This window comes from Chironomus tepperi, unplaced genomic scaffold, assembly GCF_022539635.2.
Source record: "Chironomus tepperi strain 1889 unplaced genomic scaffold, CSIRO-AGI_Ctep_v1 contig_93, whole genome shotgun sequence".
NCBI lineage: Eukaryota > Metazoa > Arthropoda > Insecta > Diptera > Chironomidae > Chironomus > Chironomus tepperi.
In genome coordinates this window covers 1,461,641-1,484,159 of record NW_027226215.1, presented here as the reverse complement: position 1 = coordinate 1,484,159, position 22,519 = coordinate 1,461,641, and the positions used below count along the sequence as shown (strand labels likewise).

Sequence of the window (22,519 nt, the reverse complement as noted above, 5' to 3'; positions counted from 1 at the left end):
ATGAAATTATTGCTGTAATTGGATGAGTTTGTAACTCACAAAAAAATTTGTTGCTTCGAGTAATCAAATGGAAAATTGTTGATGCAATTCAGTAAACATCAATTGAATGATTTAGACAAAATTCTTTCACTAATTTTATGAAACTAACGGTTAAAAATTCAAAAATTTGAAATTCCTCTCCACCTCGAAAAGTAAATTGCAGATTTCTAGGTAATTAGACAGTCAATCAAAGTCTAACTGCCTTTAAATTGTAAAAAAAACATTGCAAAACTCAAATTTACTAGATTTGAGAATAAAATTTAACAAACCTAACGGTTAAAAATTCAAAAATTTGAAATTTCACTCCACCTCAAAAAGTAAATTGCAAATTTCTAGCTAATTAGACAATCAATCAAAGTCTAAATGTAGCCAAATTGTACAAAAACATGGCAAAACTCAAATTTACTGAAATTGAGAATTCAATTATACAAATCTACCGGTAAAAATTCAAAAATTTGAATTAATTAGATTTAAATTAAAAGTAAATTGCAAATTTCTAGCTAATTAGACAGTCAATCAAAGTCTAACTGCTCGTAAACTGTAGAAAAACATGGCAAAACTTAAATTCACATAACTTGAGAACATCTAATAACAACATCTGTTAGAAAAAATGAAATTTAATCTCTTCCCCAATGCAAAACCCTTAAAGCATCAAATCAACACCATCTCAAGCCACAAAACTCGATCATTGATCTTGAACGATAAAGTTGATATGTTTACCTCAATCTTGATCCACAAAAATATCCAATCGCAGCTTTCAATTTCAATTACTTAGTTATTTCTACAGCAAAATGCAATTTAATTTAATAGTGGCTTTTATATAGCCACACAAAAAAGGCAACAACATTGCAATTTTAAACAAAATAATCAATGCTAAAAATGAAAAAGTATCTGTCTGCCTATAAAAAAATCATTGAACCTGAAATAAAAGACGAATAAACAATGGATATAGATGCAATAACACATCAACAGCTCTCTTTTTTATGCATTTAAATGTAAGGTTTCCGAATGAACGAAAAAAACGAATTGTCTTCTTTTCAGCTTGGCATAATGTATTGTTTGGTCAAATCTGATTAAAAAGACTGAAATGTATTGGAGCACTAGATGAGTAACTTGTCAAGCATGAGTGATTTAATGCTGGCAGAAAGTGTAAAAAAATTGACGGATGTTACAGATACAGGCAGAAAAATATCGATTCGTGAATATTAATGATGTTTGAATGATCATTAGGAGCACAAAATTTTTGAAAAATGTAATTGAGCGTGAATTTTTGAGGTTAATTTATGGATGAGAATTGAACATAATAAAGAGAAAGAAGATATTTTTGCGACCAAAATTACCAATAAATGTTATAAATTTTTAACGGCTTTTTAAATTTTGAATCAAATTCTCATGTTTTTCTTCAAAAGCAATTAACGGTCATTTCAAATTTAAATTTTCATATCTAATATCGAAATTGATTTCGAAACAATTTGTTTGATTACATTTTCGCTAACGGTCATTTCAAATTTAAATTTTCGGACGAAATTTCGAAATTAATTTCGAATAAGTTCGAAATAAAACCTCAATTGTCTCGACGAAACATTCAAATGACCCAAAAATTAAGCACTTTTTTAGGTCACTGACTGCAGCACTCAACCAAAAGGCTTCAGTTGAATTATATTACATTGTATTCGAAAGTCCTTATTTTCTTTTAATACAACAATATAAATTGAGATATCAGAAAATCCGTCTCATGCAAAATTGCAATCATGACTTTTAATGAGATTGAATATGAAGAATAGTACAAGCATAATGAAATGTTATGATGATATATTTCATAGGAAAAAGGAGGGAAAAGAAGATATCGGCAAATGTCAAGGCATTGAAGTGCTAAGTACAGTCTTTTCTTTAATAGATATAACATACAACTCAATATTTTATGTTGTTTTATCGCTTGCTTGCATAGAACCAATCCTTTATTTGCGCAAAAAGGTGGATACTGAAGAACTCTATCCCGGGCGACACAAGTGAAGAAGATTCCGCAAAACCTGTTTTATGAGCCGAATTGGCTCGGTGGCGGAATGGTTTCGTAGTTTGGTATCTAATTATTGTAATACCGACCAAGCGAGCATGGGTTTGAGACTCGGCAGGAGAAACTTTTTCACTTGTCCTTTTACGAATCATTTGCAATGGAAACGCGGCTCACAGCTTCCATTTGTAGGTTAAAGTCAATAAACTGATAATAGCTTCAATAAAGGAGTCACGATCGGCACATATTGAAACGACGACGAGGTTAACAGCCACTTGGTTCTAAGAATATTGTCGTCTCGTCGCCGTGGTTACAACATTTCATTATCTGCGATCAGGAGTAGTTCCTTGTCCAATATAAATTGTAATATGTCTACTAAGTGCAGTAGTTTGGCGGCACCCTCACTCGTTAATCAATCATTATCCAAGAAATTTCTCAACGTAGCTCTGGATCTTAATGATTCTAATGATAACACCAAATGGAAGTCACCTTCGTAACCAGGACCATATGGCTGCTTGACGGGGCCATATAGAACTGCTTGACTGAGCCTTCATCACCTGTATTACTCGGCTTTCTTTGCTTATGTTTAAAGCCATTTGTTGCTGTATATTTTCTCATTTTCTTTATCCATAACAATTGCAATGAAAAAGAGTTTAATGTAAATTAAAGTTTTATCTCGCTAAGAAAATCAAAAGTTGAGGTTTATCTGAAATCAGAATGGAGAAAACAAACAGCTTGTGCTTTATCTTGATGATGGAAAAATTTGCAAGTGAAATGGAACTAAAAACTTTAATCGTAATAAATTTTAAAGTGATTTAAATTTTAATACAATTTTTGCAGCGATGCAGATTACTTCTGACTGACAACAGTGCTTGTTGTTGTTGCTATACTGAATATAGGGCAAACTTTAAAGTTTTTCAATGCCCTAGAAAATTCCACATTTTCATCCACACGTAATGCATTCACAGTAGTTGCAGCCATCGTGGCAACATGATTCATTTTTCATGGACATATTCTTTAATGGATGGAAAGCATGGCAAGTTCTTGATCTATTTCGACATGAAAACTAATGTCCACGCCCAAATAAACTTGCAAGTTTCAGGCCATTAAAGAAAGTGCTGAAATCAAAGCATGAATGCTCGATTCATTAAATTAAAGACTTTGAACTTGATAAAATAATCAATATCTTATCAGTTCCAATAAATTTTACTATTATTTCTCGTCATTTTGGTCAATAAACCTTCTTTATATATAAAGCTTGACTTCACATGTGCTACAATGTAGTTTTGTGAATTTCTTGGAAAATTTAATTAGCACTTATCATGATGCAGAGCGTACAATGGCTATTAAAGAGTTCTATATCCTTTCAATCTGGGTCATGCACAAAAAGGAGTGTCATGAGCAGATACGATTGTATTATACAACTTTATGCTATATATACAAACATGAAATTAAATTAAAAAATTGTGTAAATAAGAAGAATAAATATTGGGAAGTGACATGACTGGGGCAGTGCAGCATAAAATGTTGCGGGTTGTAGAGCTTTTAGGGGCTTAGAAAAAAATTAATTTTTTTATTCTTTTCAATTGGCTATAAACTCATTTTTTGTTTTATTTTTGCTTTCTATTTTCAGATTAGAACGTTCGAAAGTACGTGTATCATTTTTCCAAAGCAGCAAACCACAGCAAGTCAGTCCACCTTGTAGTGAAAACACTTCACTTTATTACGGTGATAATTACTATAATAATAATTCACTAATTGACTCATTTCTACATAATTCGGCACTAAGTGATACCGATAGTAGAATGACGGCTGTTATACCACCAGATTTTAATAGGCAAGTTAGGTAAGACTTATTTTATCAGCACGAATGAAAGTGAGTGAATGTGTTAATTGGACAGAATGAGAACCTGTATGCATCTACTGGAATGAAGTGTTGTTTTCTATGGAATAAGTGTTATGTTTGTGTTTTGTAAGATTCTTTTGAAAATAATAGAAAAATACCTAAACAAATATTTGAGGAAAATAAACAAAAACTTCCAAAACTTTTTTTTAACAATGAATTATTGTAAGGTTTTAATAAAAACGTGTTTGCTCACGTTTTTTCAACAATTTAATTTAAGCAAAAAATCATAAACTTTGTTAATTAAGCTGAATTTCACATTTAAAATCTTGAAGTGGAGGAGAAAATTTGTTAAAATTTTCAAATTTTTCCGTTGCAAAGTTGATTTGCGTCAATCAAATTAAATTAATCATGGAATTCCCAATGATTTTTATGGCTTCTCTAATCTCCAAATTGAAGCGACAACGAAACACTTAAAACCATAAATCCATCGCAAACCTACGAAAAAAAATCATAAAAATCGCCTTAATTGAGTTATAAAAGTTCAAACGCTACTTCATTATCGATGTAAAGCTGCTCATTTTTTGTGGATGTGGCGACAAATTCTGAAAATACACAACATCAATGTTTGGCTTTTCTAACATGCCAATAATGAAACTTCTAATTTAATTAGGTATTTTCTCATTCATATAATGTATATATGGTCAAAAAGCATTTTTAATTCAAACTAGTCCTCGCTTGATTGCCCATAAAAAAAATAGTACACGAATTCATTTATTTTATTTATATATATTTGCAATAAATTTTGTGCTATTCTGTTTGTGAACTAGCACTGAATTACGTAAGCATCTGATAGTATTCATATAGAAATTGATACAATGTTCGTGAATTTAAAATGATGAATAAATTGAATGAAATAACATAAATGTAAATTCTAAATGCTGATGCAAGAATTGCGATGTTTCCGAGGAACTAAATTGGATTAATGGATTGAATGTTTACTTTGTAGGAAATTAGATTGCAAATATAGATTGATTCTGTAAATATGGGGTTTATACGATCTAGATAAGGATGATCTAATTTTGTATATGCTGCGAAATTTTTATGAAAATCCTGCCTTGATACTTAATTGATGATGGATAAAATGGTAGAGAATGCTTTGTGAAGTAGGCGGCGTTTGAAGCCTGCAGGATGGGAATCAAACCCACGACTCTACACAAGACAGTTAAACCTAATTGTTTTAACATTCGATCCAGATATCGATCTCTGATGGGAATCAAACCCACATATTCTTAGAAAATGTGATACAGATTCTTGGTCTGCTTGTCTAACCGCTTGGCCATAGATTCCTAATTGATAAATTGGTATCTATTAGGATTCGAACTCAAGTACTCTCAATAGTGATACAGATTTTTGGTCTGTCGTCTAACCAATCGATCCACAGTCGCCTATATCTCGAACTGACAGATTCGTCTATATATGTCATGATATCCCAGATTATACCATCCTCAGACACTACAATGACCTTGTTTCGACATCATCAAGTTTCCCAATAAACACAAAACCCAATCCACTGTCTAAAATAGAAAGCCATAATTCATTCTTATTGCTAGATTCTGATAAGAATAAAGGTTAATCGAAATCGTTTACTTCTTTTGTTACTCTAAATGTGCTGATTGAAATTCATTATTGCGAGCTTCCATTGACAGCAAATTCATCACCTACAACAATAGACACAACATCTCAATAGGATGCTATACCTCACAAATCCATAAGTTTTCAAACTTTTAAACATCTTTTATTATCTATTTATCCATTCAATCATATTGTCCATAAAGCCTATTGAGATCAAAAACAGAATCTTTAGAACGACAAGTTTCACTGTGATTAACTTTGAGGTTATTACACTCAGAGAAAAAATTCTCATTTCATCTATGACTTGAGGGTATTTTAATCTTTCTTTATTGTTGCAGGATCATCATAAAATAGAATATCATCAAGCATATACTATTTCAAACATCCAACATAAAAAAACGAGATAGGTTGGGCGAGAAACATTTTTAATAAAAAATGAAGAAAATATTTTTGTTTACATTTAATTTCTATGTTGTCGGTCTCAATGTGAGACTTATGGGGAAAATAAGCTATTCAACATATTTTTAATTACTGAGTGAATAAAGTAAATGATTTGATGGTAAAGATGTGTTTACGGATTTATGTGACATAAATCAAGGAAAATGGCACAAAAGTTTAATGTTTTATATGTTAATGTGGAGCATAAAGTGCAGTTTTGTGGTTGATATTCCTTATTTTATCCATAATGCATTGATATTGTGGATAAATTGCACTTTTGAGCTGAATTCATCTTTTTATTAGCATTTTCTTTTGAAGAGAATATTTAACGACTTTTGAAAATTTGAATTTACATGCAATATAAATTTTTCATAGCTCTACGCCCTTTGAACACATTTTTTTTTCATAGTAAACATGTAAATTTTCTACAATTTTCTATTTTTCAAAGTAAACAAGTATTTACAGCTACATTTTCATTTCTAGCAACTTGTCAACAGCCATTAATATCAAATAACATTCATAGTTCGCATAATTTTGGCGCCGAAAGAAAACTTTGAGAACTTCATAAGATCCAGTCAAGTAAAAGTGTCAACATAACATTCTAGAAGCAATTTTCGCATGAATACTCCACAGAATTTATCAGTTCTTATGTAAATATGTATTCAACCTTTGATATGAGTGAGTTATGAGGTCATCAAAATTATGATCTGTCGAAGATTTATATGAAATAACTTTACAGGCACGAGAATCTAATAAAAATATTTTTTGCCTTAAGTTTTAAACAATCATGCAAAGTTTTAATGTAATTAAAAGAATGAAGATCAAGGATGAATTAAAATAATTTTGTGCTGTAACATAAACAGAGGAAATTTACAAGTAGATAAAGTGAAAATTGATGGAAATACCAAAAGCAATTTTCCAACCTGTTAGTTATAAACAAACGATGAAAATGTTCCGCCTTTTTTTTATTTTGTCTTGGATTACTGGAGTAATCTGGAAACACTCAAGTACGAATGCGATCAAAAAAGAAAGAAAAATTCTATTTTTAATACTGCCGATTTTCCACTCTTTTTTACACTCCGAATTAAATGCTCTGCCTCCTATACAATTTAATTTTCATTTTTTTGCTCAAAGCGATTATGAAGTTTTTCATTTTAATTTGTGAATGTAGAGTTTATGGCATGTAAATAAACAATACTTGAATAGATTTAAGGTCAAGAATTCCCTCATTTTATCATCATCAATATTTTGATACAGTTTTAGAGCACATTCCTAGTTTTATGATGGATAATTTTGCATTTTTCATATGATGTGAGGGGATTGTACGGAAGTTACGTAACACTTGAAGAGGAGTGTGGTTTATAGTTATGTTAGTTAGTTATGTTACGGATTACCTTTCCTTTCTTCCTTCGCTGGCCTTACAGATCAACTATGATCCATGGCGTCCCTCAGATAATGGCTAAAGCTACCTCTATCGCAGGCTTCCGTCAACCAGTAACAAATACCAAAAGCAATACTGTCACTCTCAACAGTCCAGAAGTTATTTGGTCTCGCACGAGCTCTTTTACCTTCCACAATATCAGATTACAGCCCGAGTGACGCAAATAAAGATTCCGTCACAAAACTTTGAAGGCTGCACTATTCCTTATTTTGGCATGCTCGGGCAATTTTGAAAAGCTCTAACAAAACGTTACGCTGGAAGTAGGGAAAGGGATTCTGAAATCCCCATTCTTAGCGTTGCGTAACTTCCGAACATTCCCTAAAACTCATTACTAATCAATCCCTCAATTTTTGACCTAAACAGTTGTGTGGTCGGATATTGCTGGGGTTTTGTTTATACCACAAATTGACGTTCTCAAACAATTTCAATCGAGAAAAAAACTTTTTCATCTTTACAGTTTAAAGATTTATTACTTTATGTCAGAGTTGGCATAGAGAGGCTTAGAGTCGACATTAGATGCTGGGTTCTTGGGATGTTGCTGGATCCTTAATTAACAGTATTAATAGATTATTCAAAATTTTTGAAATGGCTGGCGGTAATATCGAATGCTCGGCAGGAACAATTTGAAGGAATGGGGAATCCTGTGAAAGACTACAGAAGGTGACAACCTGCGAAAGAGTCCATCAGCGAAAGATGGCAACCCTGCGAAGGATACAATCAATGAAAGATGTCAACCTGTGTTAGAACTTATAGGTGGAATGGCGCAATCTGCGAACGGAGCAATCGATAGAAGGTGTCAACCTACGAAATGGGTCATCGATGAAATGTTTCAACGGATAGAAGTGGTCAACAACGAATGTGACAACCTGTAGAAGGGGACATGGTTGGGATATGTTATTCTACCGAAATTGGCAAATACACTCCATAAGACAAGGGAGAAAGACAGAAACTTGCACAAGAGACTATCGATGTAAGGCGACAATCGATGGAAGATGAAAGCCTGTAGATCAAGTCATTTATAATAGCCATTCTTTGCCGCACCTTTTGCCGACATCTTCATGCCATGCCAACTCTGCCCCATGCTACCAAATAGGAATAAAATTACACAATATGAAATTCAATTCGGATATTCTGCAGACTAAAAAAATTCGATATTCTCTTAGAATAGACAAGAATAGAATCATTATATTCTTCTTAAGTGAGCATAGCTAATCGTATTTTAGTTTTGCCTAATGCCATCAAGAAATATAAAAATTCAGCCGCATTCTTAACCTATAAACACACACACACACATGCCGCATCGCGTGTATGTAAATTGAACAATTTTTTTGTTATTTATTTTTTTCGAATCGTGAAGGCATAAAATCAAGTAAAAGTGAAGCTCGAAACAGAAATTAAGTTGAAAGTTAGTCATAATGGATATATTTAGATGAGACGGCGCATAATATTGTTTGTGAATCATTAAATAATTGAGGAGATTCATATGAAAAACGCAGACACAAACATCCTTAATTAGATCGATTTTTGCAGTGCTTTACTGATCAAATCAGCAGCTCTATTCAATCAAACAAAAAATTATATTTTTGTGGATTATGTGAATAAGCTGACTAAATATAGAATGATCTGTAATTAGATTTGACTCAATGAATTCGACCAATTAGGATATATTTAGTAAAGATTTACAAAGTTGCTAATTCTGTTGCTGACTGTAGAGATTCATAAGGGTTGCAGATTTTTGAAAAGGAAGCTTTGGTCGGCAGAATGTTACTACTTTTGAATAATTGTTGGGAATCTCTTCAAAACAATCTTTGGGTGGCACAGAGCTCGAAGTTAACTTCAGTCAAGCCGGCTCGATATAAAATTCGAGTCGTTTTAAACTCCATTCTGGCATACTAAAGGAGATTTTATGAAATTTGTAACCCATTTTGGTGTGCGTATGCAGTTTAATAAGTCCAAGCATCAGCTTTTTTCATCTTAATTTTGGATTTTGGTAATTATTCGTTGTTTATGATGAGATAACGTCCAGAAGAAGTGTTTTTGATTTTTGTCGTAATTAACGTTTTGCATTTTTCGAACTCTGCACAATTACATGTGTCGCTTACTTACTTCCTTACTTACTTACTTCCTTGGCTGGGGCGCACGAGAGTCCATTGCCGCGCGGAAGGAATGTCTGAAAATAGCTCTATCCTTCGAAACCTTCTGCCAGTTCGGGATATTTAGGACTCTAGCGTCCTTTTCAACACATCCAATCCAGTGTCGCAAAGAAGGTGTGACTAGAAACAGCAAAAAACACCCGAATCCGAATAGGCTTTCCCTGGGATCGAACCCGGGTCGTTGGAGTTGGTAATTTGATGCTCTAACCACGACGCCACTCCTGCTTTTTCGTTACCTTGAGCCAAAGAACCACTAAATATGAATTTTTTTCTGAATGAACAATATCAAATAGACTACGCTAAGTTCTTAGAATTACAAATCGTATTTAGCAGAAATTGGATTCAATCCAGTATAATTTTGTCGTCCTTATTAGTCTTCGTTAGTACTAGACATACCAGGGTAGGGTTTACCCAAAATATGTTGCTCTGCGCAGACGTTCTGTAGGACTGCTCCCTTATTCTAGATGCGCAGAACTTTCTCGGAGTATTCAGGAGTTTGGCCCTCTTTTGAATACGCCCTTGCTTAGGGAGGAGGGGGTTGGCGTTAGATAATTTTTGAAAGTTCCCTAACTCAAATTCAAGTCATTATATTCCCCATCAAATTTTTGAGTCAATTGTTCCTCAAACTCCCCCAAAACTCAATTTTAAAACAATAAAAACAATTTTGTGCCTTTGTTGAAATTCAACTCCACATCATCTCATCTAAAAATTTTGATCCAACAATGATTAATGATCCCACCTGACAAAGCGCCTCACCGACAAGCACTTTCATCAGTTGAGTCAAAAAACGCATACGAGAATGTGTCACAAAATAGAAAGAAAAATCATTTTTCCTCTCAATTTCGTAATGGCAAAAAAAGAAGAAGGAACGAAATAATATAAAAGAAGTTTCACGTGAATGCAACAAACGTGTATGTGTGAAGCTCTTAAAAATAGCAGCAAAAATTTTTTAGTCATCACAAAAATTGAGAATCGTAGCTTCTCCATAGATTTTTCCTAGCATGTAATACAATGTTCCTCGACGAGAAGTGCTTCACTGTCATTTGACGCATGCGCGCAGCACAAAAAACACTAAAAAATCGTCAGAGGAAGAACGAAAAAAAAATAAGGTTTTAGAGCGATAAATTTTCCATTTTCTCAGTTTTTATTTTGATGTTATTCGAGTTGCACGCGAGGAACTAAAAGAGAAATCGAGAAGAGAAAAATTGCGCGGCATTTTTTTTTTTCATATTTGAAGGAAGCAAAAAAGTTTAATTTTCATTTCATTTTTGAAATTCAGCGATGTAAAGTAAATAGAAACGGCATAATAATCTGAAAATCAATGAGAATCCACAACCAACACATGTGAAAAATTTGTGAAAAATTCAGTATTTTAGTGCACGGAAACAGAACAGTAACATGGATATAAAGTCTTGAGCATAGGTGAATTGTCGGGCGTGTGTAATTGCTGAGTAAAAAGGGAGAAAAATTACGCTCGTTCTGGAAATTTTTCATGTCACTTTTCTTCTTGCCACAGTCTTGCCACAGTCACTGTGACTCACAAAATTTAGCCGAAAAATGTTTACAATCCCGATTTGCACAAATTGTTCATGGCAACCAAATGGCGTCTAAGTTGGCAACTAAACACACCCACTTGAATGGCATGTTGCAGCCACTTGGGTGATATGACACAGAAACTGAGATGGCATGTCACAGTCACTTTGATGACATATCACAGCTACGTGGATAACATGTCACAGAAACTAGGATCACATGTCACAGTCACTTTGATGACATGTCACAGACACCTAGATGACATGTCACAACCACTTGGGTGACATTAAACAACCACTTGGATGACATGTCACAGCCACTTGGATGATATGCCACAGAAACTTGAATGTCATGTCTCAGTAAATTGGATGTCATGTGGTAGGCTCTTAGATGCGATGGGATCGCCTCTTGGATGTCACGTGACCGTCACTTGGCTAACATGTCTCCGTCACTTGACTGCCATGTCATCGCAACTTAGATGTCATGTCACTACAACTTGGCTGCCTCAAAAAACTTGTGCCGATCGGGATAGTCTTCAAAAAACACAACACGAATTGATGGACATGTAAAATAACAATCGGTCGAGTAGAAAAATCAGTTGTTGCCAATTTTCAGTCGATAGAAAATCAATTTGTTGTCTAGAAGGGACAAGTGAAAGTCACAACGTAAAATTTCATTAATTTCAGAGCTGATTAAAGATAAATTCATTTTATTGTCATTCGTCATTAATGGATATCCGCTAAGCGGATGTCTACAGTGCCTCTTCTTTCCACGATTGTGCTCGCGGCTAATCGATAATGCTTGATTGAAGCATTCTTAAGCTTTTTTTTTATGTAGAACACAAGCAAAGAATGTAAAATTTTTATGTGAAAGTGCTGATTTTTAAGCAGAAGATGTAAAATTTATGTAAAAATCGATAGACGTGAAGGAAAAGTTTAAGGATCTTGAAGGTTGTTTACATAACAATTGTGAATGCATAAAATTTTGAAGCTCAATTATTCCATTTGGGAATAAGATATTCATTAAAAACTTTTGAACAGAAGATTTTCTTTTTGGATAAAATTAGATCTGTGAGAGACATAAAGTTTATTATTCAGGCATACAAGTAGCTGTGGATGTGTTTGTATGATTATTATTCTCTCTTAATATGTACCATTCATGAGTCATGAGAGAAATTCGGTATCCTTGAACTTTAGTGTATATTTATTGAGTGTTTCTTGGGAACTAACGCACAAGTTGATAAGAATAAGTAGAAGCTAGACATCAAGTGGGCATTAGACATGTCATTAAATGGTTTTCACGTAGTTTTGGCCCCTCATGACATAAATTGAATAAATTAAGGTCAATTCCTCAGACAATTCCAAATCCAAGTGAAAATTAGCTGATAAGATGACTAGATCATTGCTGTATTAGATCCCGTAATCATGCTGAGCTGTTAATTCTAAGAAAATCCGTGAATATTTCTTGAGAATATGTCAACGGCTCTTTTAAATTCAAATGATACATGTAATTTCAATTAGTTGTGTTTCCTTTTTGAGGTTGTTAGTCCCCTCAATACAAATTTTCAGTTAATTTTTGTTATTTTGAAAATAAAGTGCTTAATTTTATATATTCGTGCAGTATTTCGATAAAGACATTCAATTTCGAGGTAACAACAATCAAGTTCTTACATTTACAAGTTACAGAAGAGATTCAAACAATACAAAAGCTTCAAAATGAGGAATTTTAATTCAAGATTCCTCAGTCTTAATTAAAGATTCCACAGACTGTATTCAAAATCTCCCAAAATCTCAAAACATCACTTCCATTTCAAGTTCTGTGACATAAATATTTCTCTTTGATAATTCCTCTCACATTTTTCCTCGGAAAAAACATCTCAATGTCCAAGATTTTTCATTTTCTTCTTAGAATGCGTAGCATCTGTACAAAATTTGTCTTCAAGCGACACATCATCAAATCAAAAATGGGTATTTTATCAGTCTTTTTGGCGCCGTAGCGGTAACATGGCAGAAGGAATAAATGAATTGGCATTAATTTGCCACGAGGGTTCGTGAAAATCGATAAAAATGCAATTATTGAACCGATCGGCACAGGCTTAGATGTTGCCTACATGTTAGAGAGTTTAATTGGAACTGAGAAGCATTTGTTTGGTTATGAGAGTTGCTGAGCAATTCGCTATGGGTCGATTCGGGTTTTATTTGCCGCTGAGTCGACCCAAGTCGAATTTTCCAAACAAAATCCAAGTCGGCTTCGAGTTTTGGTAATGGCAGCTACAGATCAGTCAGTTCTAATTCTATTGACAACTTAGTGGCATTGTAGACATTGTAAACTAAATGTATGCACCGCTCGGAAAAACCTTAAATATTGAATGAAAATGCTTTCGTGTTTTATTTACATGAACATTTTTCGAGAAGTCTGCCTTAAAGTTTCTGTTTACTTTCGCTTTCTCGACGTCTAAATCAAGCCAAATTGCTCCGATTAACTAAAATAAAACAACAACAATAGAAAAATGACAAACGAGTCAATTAAAAGCATTTCAGAACAGTAAAAATTAGTCTAGATTTTCCATTGTCCTTGTCAACAAGCCAAAACTGACTAAATAACCTCATTTTCTACACGAAAAAGGAAATACTTTGAACACAAAAAGACTCTGACTGTGCAAGTTTTCCTTCAAAATAATACAAATTCCTTTCGTTGTGTTTGAGATGCGAGAGAGAGAGAGAGAAAATGCTGAAAATCCTTTAATCGTATGCGTGACTGGCAACGTGCCTCAATTGATTCTCCCCCACTGACCCATATTCGCGTGTGCAGTAAATATCAATAATTGTTACGCATACATACACATGTAAAATGAAAGTCATTCAAACTTAAACTTGACATTAAAAGAAAAGCTCACGCATCATTTGGCAAGGCTACAATTTTTTGTGTAAAGTCATTAGACTTTCTCCCTTTTTACAATGCGGTGCTTATTATTTTTGTAAACATTTTAATGATTATTATGCCTTAAAATATCAGCACGATGATTAACTTTTATGGTAAATTTTACAGCTTTAAAGGGACGTTAAGATAATCAAAATAGTAAAAAAATCAGGAACTAAACTTTTTTGAGGTTAAGTGACAAATGAAAATAAAATTATTAGTAAGATAACTTAAGTAAGGAACAAAGCAATGATCAACAAAACGTCAATACCTCGTTCAAATTCATCACACGGTGGCACATTATATTATGTCTATGAAATACCCGTGGATGAATATCATTATCGTAGGAAAGTCTCATCAGTTATAGAAAATAAAGTTTATACAAAAAGGTATTCCACATAAAAATATGAATGAATGGATGAATGACTGCATTCAACTTAATTTAGTGTAAAAATACAGATGAATTTCAATGGTTATTTCTATTCTATTTTACAGCACCGATTCAGGATGGGACAATCCATTTCGACCAGATGGCGATTTATCGAGAGAGGCTGATGAAATAGTTAATATGATTAAAGGTGAGAGTCATTCGGTGATGTTTTATTTATATCAGTTTTTAGGTAACTTCAGTCTGAATATCGACATTTGCTCCATTTTATTTTAGCTGCTTAAGTATAAAACAAACAATTCTTCATAACGGTTTTTCCAAATTCAAAAGTTAACGGTCATTTATTATTTAAAAATAGCAGTGGTGGACAATTTCGACATTTCCAAACGAAATGGGACTTGTCATTTATTACATTACAGAATAATCCATCAGGTCCATTCTATCAATATCCCAAGCAGGCGAAGAGCATGCTCTTGAGAGCTCGCTCTTTTTAAATATACTAGAAGAGCATGCAAGTGAGCATTGCTTTCAGCTTACTCTGCTCTTGAAAGCACTTTCCTTACCTGCTCGGGTAGGTAATCTGTAGACCTTGTTCCTTATTGTCTCTAACCTCACTTCAAGTTTCTGAAGCATTTCTTCAATCTAACGCCATCCAGAGCTCCAATTTTGGCTTGATCAAGCTTGATCACGATCATTAAGTTGTCGAAGAATTTAAACTTCCGGAAAAGAACAAATTTGAAAATAACTGGATTCGAACCGTTGATGTTCGGTTTTACTGTACTAAATTTGAGTCAATCGCTCTACCTATTCGACTTGCAAGGACCTTAACTTCTTTGAAATTTTTTGTTACTGAATGCACTTAAAAATCTAAATATTATTGCTGAACGCATTTTTGTGAAGTTCATCCAAATTGCAGACCTGCAGCTTTTAACGAACTATAATATATAGTCCAAAATTGCCAAAATGAAGGAAATACAGGCCAGCTGCTCTTGGCAAAACCCAAAATTTTTAGAATTTTCGAGTCACTGAATGCACTTTCAATTAAATTTTCGACACTCCCTAAACTTTTCATCCGAAATTTGCTGACAAAATGTTTTATGACAATAGCTTTTGTCTCTGCTGTCAGTACCTAATGGCATTTGGCCGTGACAATGAAAATTTTGCCATTATTGTGCCAAAAAAATAAAAAAATTTATTGGTCCTGTGCTTACAAATAATAAATGAGATACGATCTATATCAAACTCTTATTGTTCATACCCAAAACATTCATTTACTTCTGCTAACCTTTTTGTCATTAGGTTACAGACATCTGTGTACAGACTGCAATTGATGATCAATTTGAAATTCCATGTTATTTGAAATTGTTCTAAAATTAACTTCAAAATTCAATCCGTCATCAATTCCGCATTATCTTCATTATTTTTCAATTCAATCTCGTCCACGACAACCTAATTCAAATGACTATTTATTTAATTTCATGAAAGTCTCTCTCAATGGGGTAGACGAGAAGACAAAACCATAAATTATGAGCAAAAACACGACATGAATTAACCAAAAAAAAGTAAAATTATCTCAATTGAATTTGCAGGAGGTAAACCAATTACGCCAACCGGTGATCAATCATTATTAGCAAATGGAACTCATGTAGATGATAGTCATGATGCCAACGGTACAGCAGTTGTAGATGGTGCGACAAAACTTGAGGTAAATATTGAAATTTTACTATTCAATGTCAAAATCAAAGATTTAACGGATTTTGAAAATTTGAATTTTGGGCATTGATTTTTTTCCCATATTTAAGAATTTTTGTTGAATTTTAAAGAAATTAGAGATGATAGATGAGTAAAACATGCTCATTTAGCTACTTAAGCATGGCAAAAGACAGATTCTTACAGAAAAATTCATGATTAAGTCTCAAATTATCCCAAAAAATCAAATTTACAAATAGCATCAAAGTAAACATTTGCTAATATTCTCAAAATTTGCTTACTTTTAGGCGTCGCCACTTCTCACACAGCAAAACGGTACAAAATCACCGCAAAAAACGACAACAGTAAATGGTGATGCAACAAAAGATGCACCACAAACACAAGTATCAAATCAAACAGTTCCTGGTCCACAATCAGCAAGTCACGTGGTGATTGATGAAAAGAAGAAAAAGGGACGAGCATGTTGTGTGATTCAATAGATGATGTCATTTGATGAACAAAATGATGATAAAAAATTTCTTCCTTCTTGTAATTCTTCTCTCTATTTCTCTGTCATCTCTTATGTACTAGTGTATTGCATAATATCCTATTCTACTCTATGATAATGATATGTGTGAATGAGACACAATCTTTGGCAATTTTTGAGATGCAGCTTTGATAATATCCATGAATTAAACAAAAAAAAAAATCTATTAAATATGAAAAAAAAAACATGGCAGTAAGAACAATAGCAGCAGTGTATTAATATGTATGATTTTAGTTTTGAGAATAATTTGACCAGACCGTCAACGTTGAGATAATTGAAAAGATCCCGAACTGTACACGTTGTATGACTACATTCTAGTGATAAATCCATGAAAAAAAATATTTATATTAAGCATAGTAATTGAGTTTGATTACTGTACAAAAAAAATGAAATTACACTCATATATACACACATACACATACATACCGCATGCATGCGAATCTATCAATGCGAATAATTATGATAACAAAAAAAGAAGAGAAATATTCAGTCACATTTAAAAACGTATTTACAATGTCACTCACATAATTTTTTTTTTTATTGTTTTCATTTCCTTTATATCCGATGAAGATATTGTATAATTAATTAATCTTATGATGAATGTATCAAAAAAAAATGAAAAATATAGCAGACATAAAAGTGAAAAAAACAAATAACGAAAAGATTATGGCTCGTGTTTAAAAATATTTGCAGGATATTTTTATTACATGAAAACAGCAGACACAAATGTGTGAAATATTTGACAGCAAGATCATGCAAAAAAATATTGAAAATTGGGAAATAAAGCAGAGAAATTATTGAAATTTTTTATAGTTTAGAGAGTCAAGGGATGGGCACTTTGAATTTTATAATTATGCATCAGAGTTGGCAATACGCTGTACTTGGTCATTTTGTCTTCTAGAATCGGAAGACATTGTTGATCAGTTACCACCGGTGGCAGGTTCTATTGACCGTTTGCAAACTGACACTGTCAATGGACACCTACTGCCGACGGCAGTCAGTCAACTGCGATCAGTCTCCACCTGTGATAGGTGTCAACGGCCGATTGTCAATGAATACCGGTCATCGACAGTGATCAATCAACGGCGACCGGCCTCTACTGGTGACAGTAGTCAATAGACAGCTGTAAACGGAAGTAACTAGTCGTCGTTGAATGCTGATTGTAGATGATATTCGTCAAACCTTCGACGACAGTCGTCGGCCAATTTCCAACTCTGTGCCACACATAAATCTGTGATTATATCAGAGACAGTTGATCATCAAATATACAAGAAACCATCACAAAAGTTAAAGTGCCTACCCTCGACCTCCCTAAACATTATTATTTATCATTTTAAGTTGTCCACACCATGGTTGAATTAATTTTCTAGTGAGTAAACGAACGTTACAGCTAACTTCAAGTCAGAGCTTTAAGTCGACTTGGATTTTGTATGAAAATGTCGACTCGACTCCATGTAAATTCTAGTCGACTACAAGCTCTGCTTATAGCTGTGTAACAGAAGGTTTCGATAATGTTCAGTAACCAATTGACTATGATCACAAATAAAAAAAATATCTACTGATTGCTTTACAGCTTTTTTGGCTGACATCATCCAGCTTAAAGCGTGTTAAGCAGTTGAATAAAAGCTTTACACACAAAAAAATATCAATTTACATAGAATTTGAGCAGTCAAATGGTTGATGAAACATTTATGAGGGCTGATGGTAATTAGATTACATTAAAGTATCCGTAGGGTATAACAAAGTCTTTTTATAAAGTTACAGCATTGTAGACTGTAAGTCAGAATAAATGTAAATTTTACAATAATTTTAGTACTTTTGTTATCTAAGATCTATTATTGTAAATGTTAAGCTCTAGGAAAGATTCTGAATTAGGTTTTTTTCGGATGGAATTTGTTGGATTCTGGATTAGAATTTGAGGTTAGAGGTGAAGTTTTAAGGATTAGAGTTCAAAATTTGAATTTGCTTAGGTTTCTATGATTTTTGAAATTCATTAAAATTGAGTTCAAAATTTGAACTTTGAAGTTCATTCTTCAAAAGCTGAAGTTTGTTTACAAATTTATTTCTCATATTTAAGAATTTTTGTTTAAAATTTCGATAATTAAGCAATCTAGAAGGATAAAATATAAGTGATTGTATTATTTAAGATGGCAAGACACAGATTTACCTAACAAAAGCTCTTTAAAGCTTCAAAAAACAGCAAAATTCAATTCAAAATCCAGAATTCAGCAAATAATTGATAAGATTTCAATCATTATTCAACAAAAAACACATTAACCGAGCAAATAAAAAAGCTTTTATATTTTAAGTAACTGAATAAATAATCTTTTCACTTTTATCCATAAAATATTCCTAATTTTAAAAACCAAATTTTCATTTTCGATTAAAATTAAAGAATTTTTCCATTATTCAAGACACATTCATCATTCAATCAATCATTCAATCATTAAATAATCTATTTTATGTAATGAATTGAAAGTAAAAGTACATATATATACACAATTAACATCAATACATAATTCAATAGACATAATGAATCTAGAGACAATTATTAAAATGCAGTAAATAATATTAAACAAAAAAGTGTTTCTATTTTCTTATAATGAATGACAAAATTTTACCTTTTAATCAGAAACAATTTGAATTCCCAGAAATATTTTGAGGCATCGTATCAACATAGTGCATCTTGGGTCATGAATGGATGTGTGACTTTTTTGATATTTTGATATGATTTTTGGACTAGATTGATATAATTAATATTGCAAAATGTTCGATTAAGCTTTGACTGATATGAAGTGTTCCATTAGGGTGTCGTAACCACGGCAGGGTGCCTAAAATTCATTTTAATTGCACAAAAATCCTCGAAAATTCAACTTAAAAATTCAAAATTATGTCAAAATTTTAAAAATTCACACAGCCTACTCCGCCCAGATTTCTCATAAAATTTATGCAATGCAAAATCACATAAAATTTAAGTGAAAAAAAGTGTATTTTGAAGATGAAAAATTGTATAAAAAACTATTTAAATGTTAAAAAAAAAGTTTAATTAAAGTAAAATAAATTATTGAAGTGGTCAAAAAAAAAAGGTCAAAATATTTTAATACGAGCATTGTTGAGTCAAAAAAAAGAAGATATAAAATCTAATAAAAAATAAGCAAAATAAAATGTTGTGCTTCTTTGTCGCTTTGCATCCCTCTCCTAAAAAAATATCGAAAAGCATGCCTTCTTATGGAGAAAAATTTAAACTTATTGAGAATAAAAAAAAAACAAAATTTGTTCAAAAACTGCTCTTTTTGAGAAACACACAAATTAGGTCAAATTTTTAGATCAAAAATCAAATTCTTTAAATTATACAACAACAAAGATTGCATAAAGCATACACAAAAGTTGACCAATAATTTTAAAAAAGAAAAAAATATAATTCAAACTCACATCACTGATATATTAAAAGCATTCACATTTTTAAACAGCAAAAAAGCTCGTTTTCTCTATTTATGTATCCTTGTGACTCCATTGGATTCTTTTCATTTTCTTTTTGTTTTCTCTATTGAGTAAGGTTTTGTGGGTTTTTGAGTTTGAATTTTTGAGTTTACTTTGATTTGTTGATTCAATTCTGATCTAGAAGAAAGGGCAAAAACCTCGAAGTCGACTCGACTTTTCATACAAAATCTGAATCGACTTCAAAAACGGGGAAAATGTAGCCCTTTGAGTGACGCAATTTTGGAGATTCCAGAAGTCTCTGTGGATACCACCAAATAGACTCCGAACTCCGTTTGGCTTTCAAATGGTTTATAATGTTCGGATTCTTACTACTTCTTAGATTTTAGATAAGAAAAGAACACTTCCACGCATCTTAGCCCGAATGAGACTCGAACCCGCGTCGTAAGATTTTACTCTGAACTAATTAGCTCATGCTCTTACCAACTGAGCAATCGTGGGCTGTCAGGGAATATTGCACAATGCATATTTGAATCTTCTTCTCTATCCAGTGCTCTTCACACAGTTTTTATCGTTGGATTGAACAGTAGAACAAATCCTACAGAAAAAGGAAGCCTTGATTGCACGGAAGATAGACTTTAGTTTATGACCATTTGATTTGGGAATTTATTGATTTGCTGCTCATCTGAGACAAAAAGACTATTCTTGTGCTGCATTTATCCTAACACCACAATGTTCTAACTTCTTGTGTTGAAAGCTCGTTAAATGGCACATGGTGGGCCAAAAGCGGACAGGCTTTTGATTAAGGAAAACTTATGTAGTCAACAAAATACTTGTTATCCATAAAACGCTTTAAGGTATGAGTTCCTTATTTCTGGCATGACTAGATCATGAAGTTCTAACGATAGATCATCTGTTTCCAATCACAAAACATGAATATTGATGTAGATCAGATTTTTTTGTGCCGGGGTACACACTAATGGTAATCCTGACCAAAATCGCACATGTCATGCGGTTCATAGCATTCAGAACGTTCATAGCACAAAGGTATCCCACTTCTGATGTAGATAAACGCTCGCATCCAGTAAATTTCACCAGTTATGAATCAAAATAAATCAAAATTCTCTTAAAAATATTTCAAAAAACCACAAAGCCTACTCAATTCTGTTGTCATGTTTCTCTATTTCAACAATCACAAAAACTCCTTCATTTTTATATAACATTTTTATTATAAATTAAGTAATAATTGTGAGAAATAAAAGCATACTACTACTTTAAGCATAATGATGAAGTAAAAAAAAATGAAAAAAATTAGCTTTTTTAATTACGAAGTGAAGTAATTAATAAAATAAAGCTTCTGTGCTTGCGCATGGAAGTTCAAGAGTATGTTAAAGTTGGTTATAACTTTATGTGCGGAGGGAGAATGGATGGATTTTTCATTTCATATTGAGAAAAAAAAATTTTAATTAAAATATGACAAGAAACATACTTGCGGAAAGACTTTATGTAGCATTCTGTAGCAATTTTTTAATTTGGCAGCATCTATTGTAGATTTTTAAAAAATGGAAGTAAAAATTGTAGGAACAAAAAAAAAAAATCTAATAAATAATAATGTAATTCCCTTTGCAAATTTAATGTTCATGTATGAATGGATATAAACATTTTTTTGCTAAAGATGATGATAAAAATTGAAATGTAACAGGAACTGTAAGTTTAAAAGTTTTTTTAAATTTTATAAATTATTGAAAAAATTAAAGTGAATAGCGAAATTCGATGAATAAAAAAAAGTTTTGAGAGGTAAAGAAACTAAAAAATATGGTAAAAAATTTCATATTTATTCTTTTTTTGCATTTTTTAATTTAAAAATTAAAAATTTCCGTTAAAATTTAAAACGAGATTTGAAAAAGAAAATTAAAAAATGTTAATTTCAAAATTTAACGGTTTTTAATCTTCTTATCAAACCAAATTCTTAGCAAATAATCAAATTTTCATCTTTTTGTATTTAAAAAATTTTTAAAATGAAAGCAGAAAACTAATGAAAAGAAATAAAAAATTGATGAATAATAAAAACTTCTTTTTGCTAAAAATAATTTATGTTTTTTATATAAATTCTTACAATTTTTATCATTTTTGAATATATTTAATAAAAGAAAAACTTTAATATGAAATCATAATAAAAATGAAAAATTTCAAACTGAATAAAAAATGATAATGGAATGAAGTAAAATCTTTAAACCAATAAAAATGAAAAATTATAAAATTGAAAAAGTAAGAATTTTGAGTTTAATTTGTTGAATTTTAATTAATTGAATTGTGAAATTTAATTTAATTTATTTTAAATTTTGAATTAAATTTATTTTACAAATTCAAAATTTGTTTATTCTTATTTTACAGGATTTTTTAAACAAATTTGAAAACTGAAAATTGATCCACAGCTTCTAATTT

General features: G+C 32.0%; 1 protein-coding gene across 2 annotated transcripts in view; it reads left to right on the top strand.

Moving 5' to 3' along the window:
* Positions 1-19,801, top strand: part of LOC139087043 (putative uncharacterized protein DDB_G0289963) — a 97,699-nt gene extending 77,898 nt beyond the window's left edge. The window contains exons 4-7 of one of the 2 annotated variants that reach the window (XM_070635735.1): positions 3,684-3,887; positions 14,508-14,590; positions 15,990-16,105; positions 16,398-19,801. In XM_070635735.1, the coding sequence (XP_070491836.1) occupies positions 3,684-3,887; positions 14,508-14,590; positions 15,990-16,105; positions 16,398-16,589 (595 nt within the window). In that variant the 3' untranslated portion in view covers positions 16,590-19,801. Of the gene's footprint in view, positions 1-3,683; positions 3,897-14,507; positions 14,591-15,989; positions 16,106-16,397 lie in introns of both variants that reach the window. The other variant, XM_070635734.1, reaches the window with a different exon arrangement.
* The last annotated feature ends 2,718 nt before the right edge of the window (positions 19,802-22,519 follow it).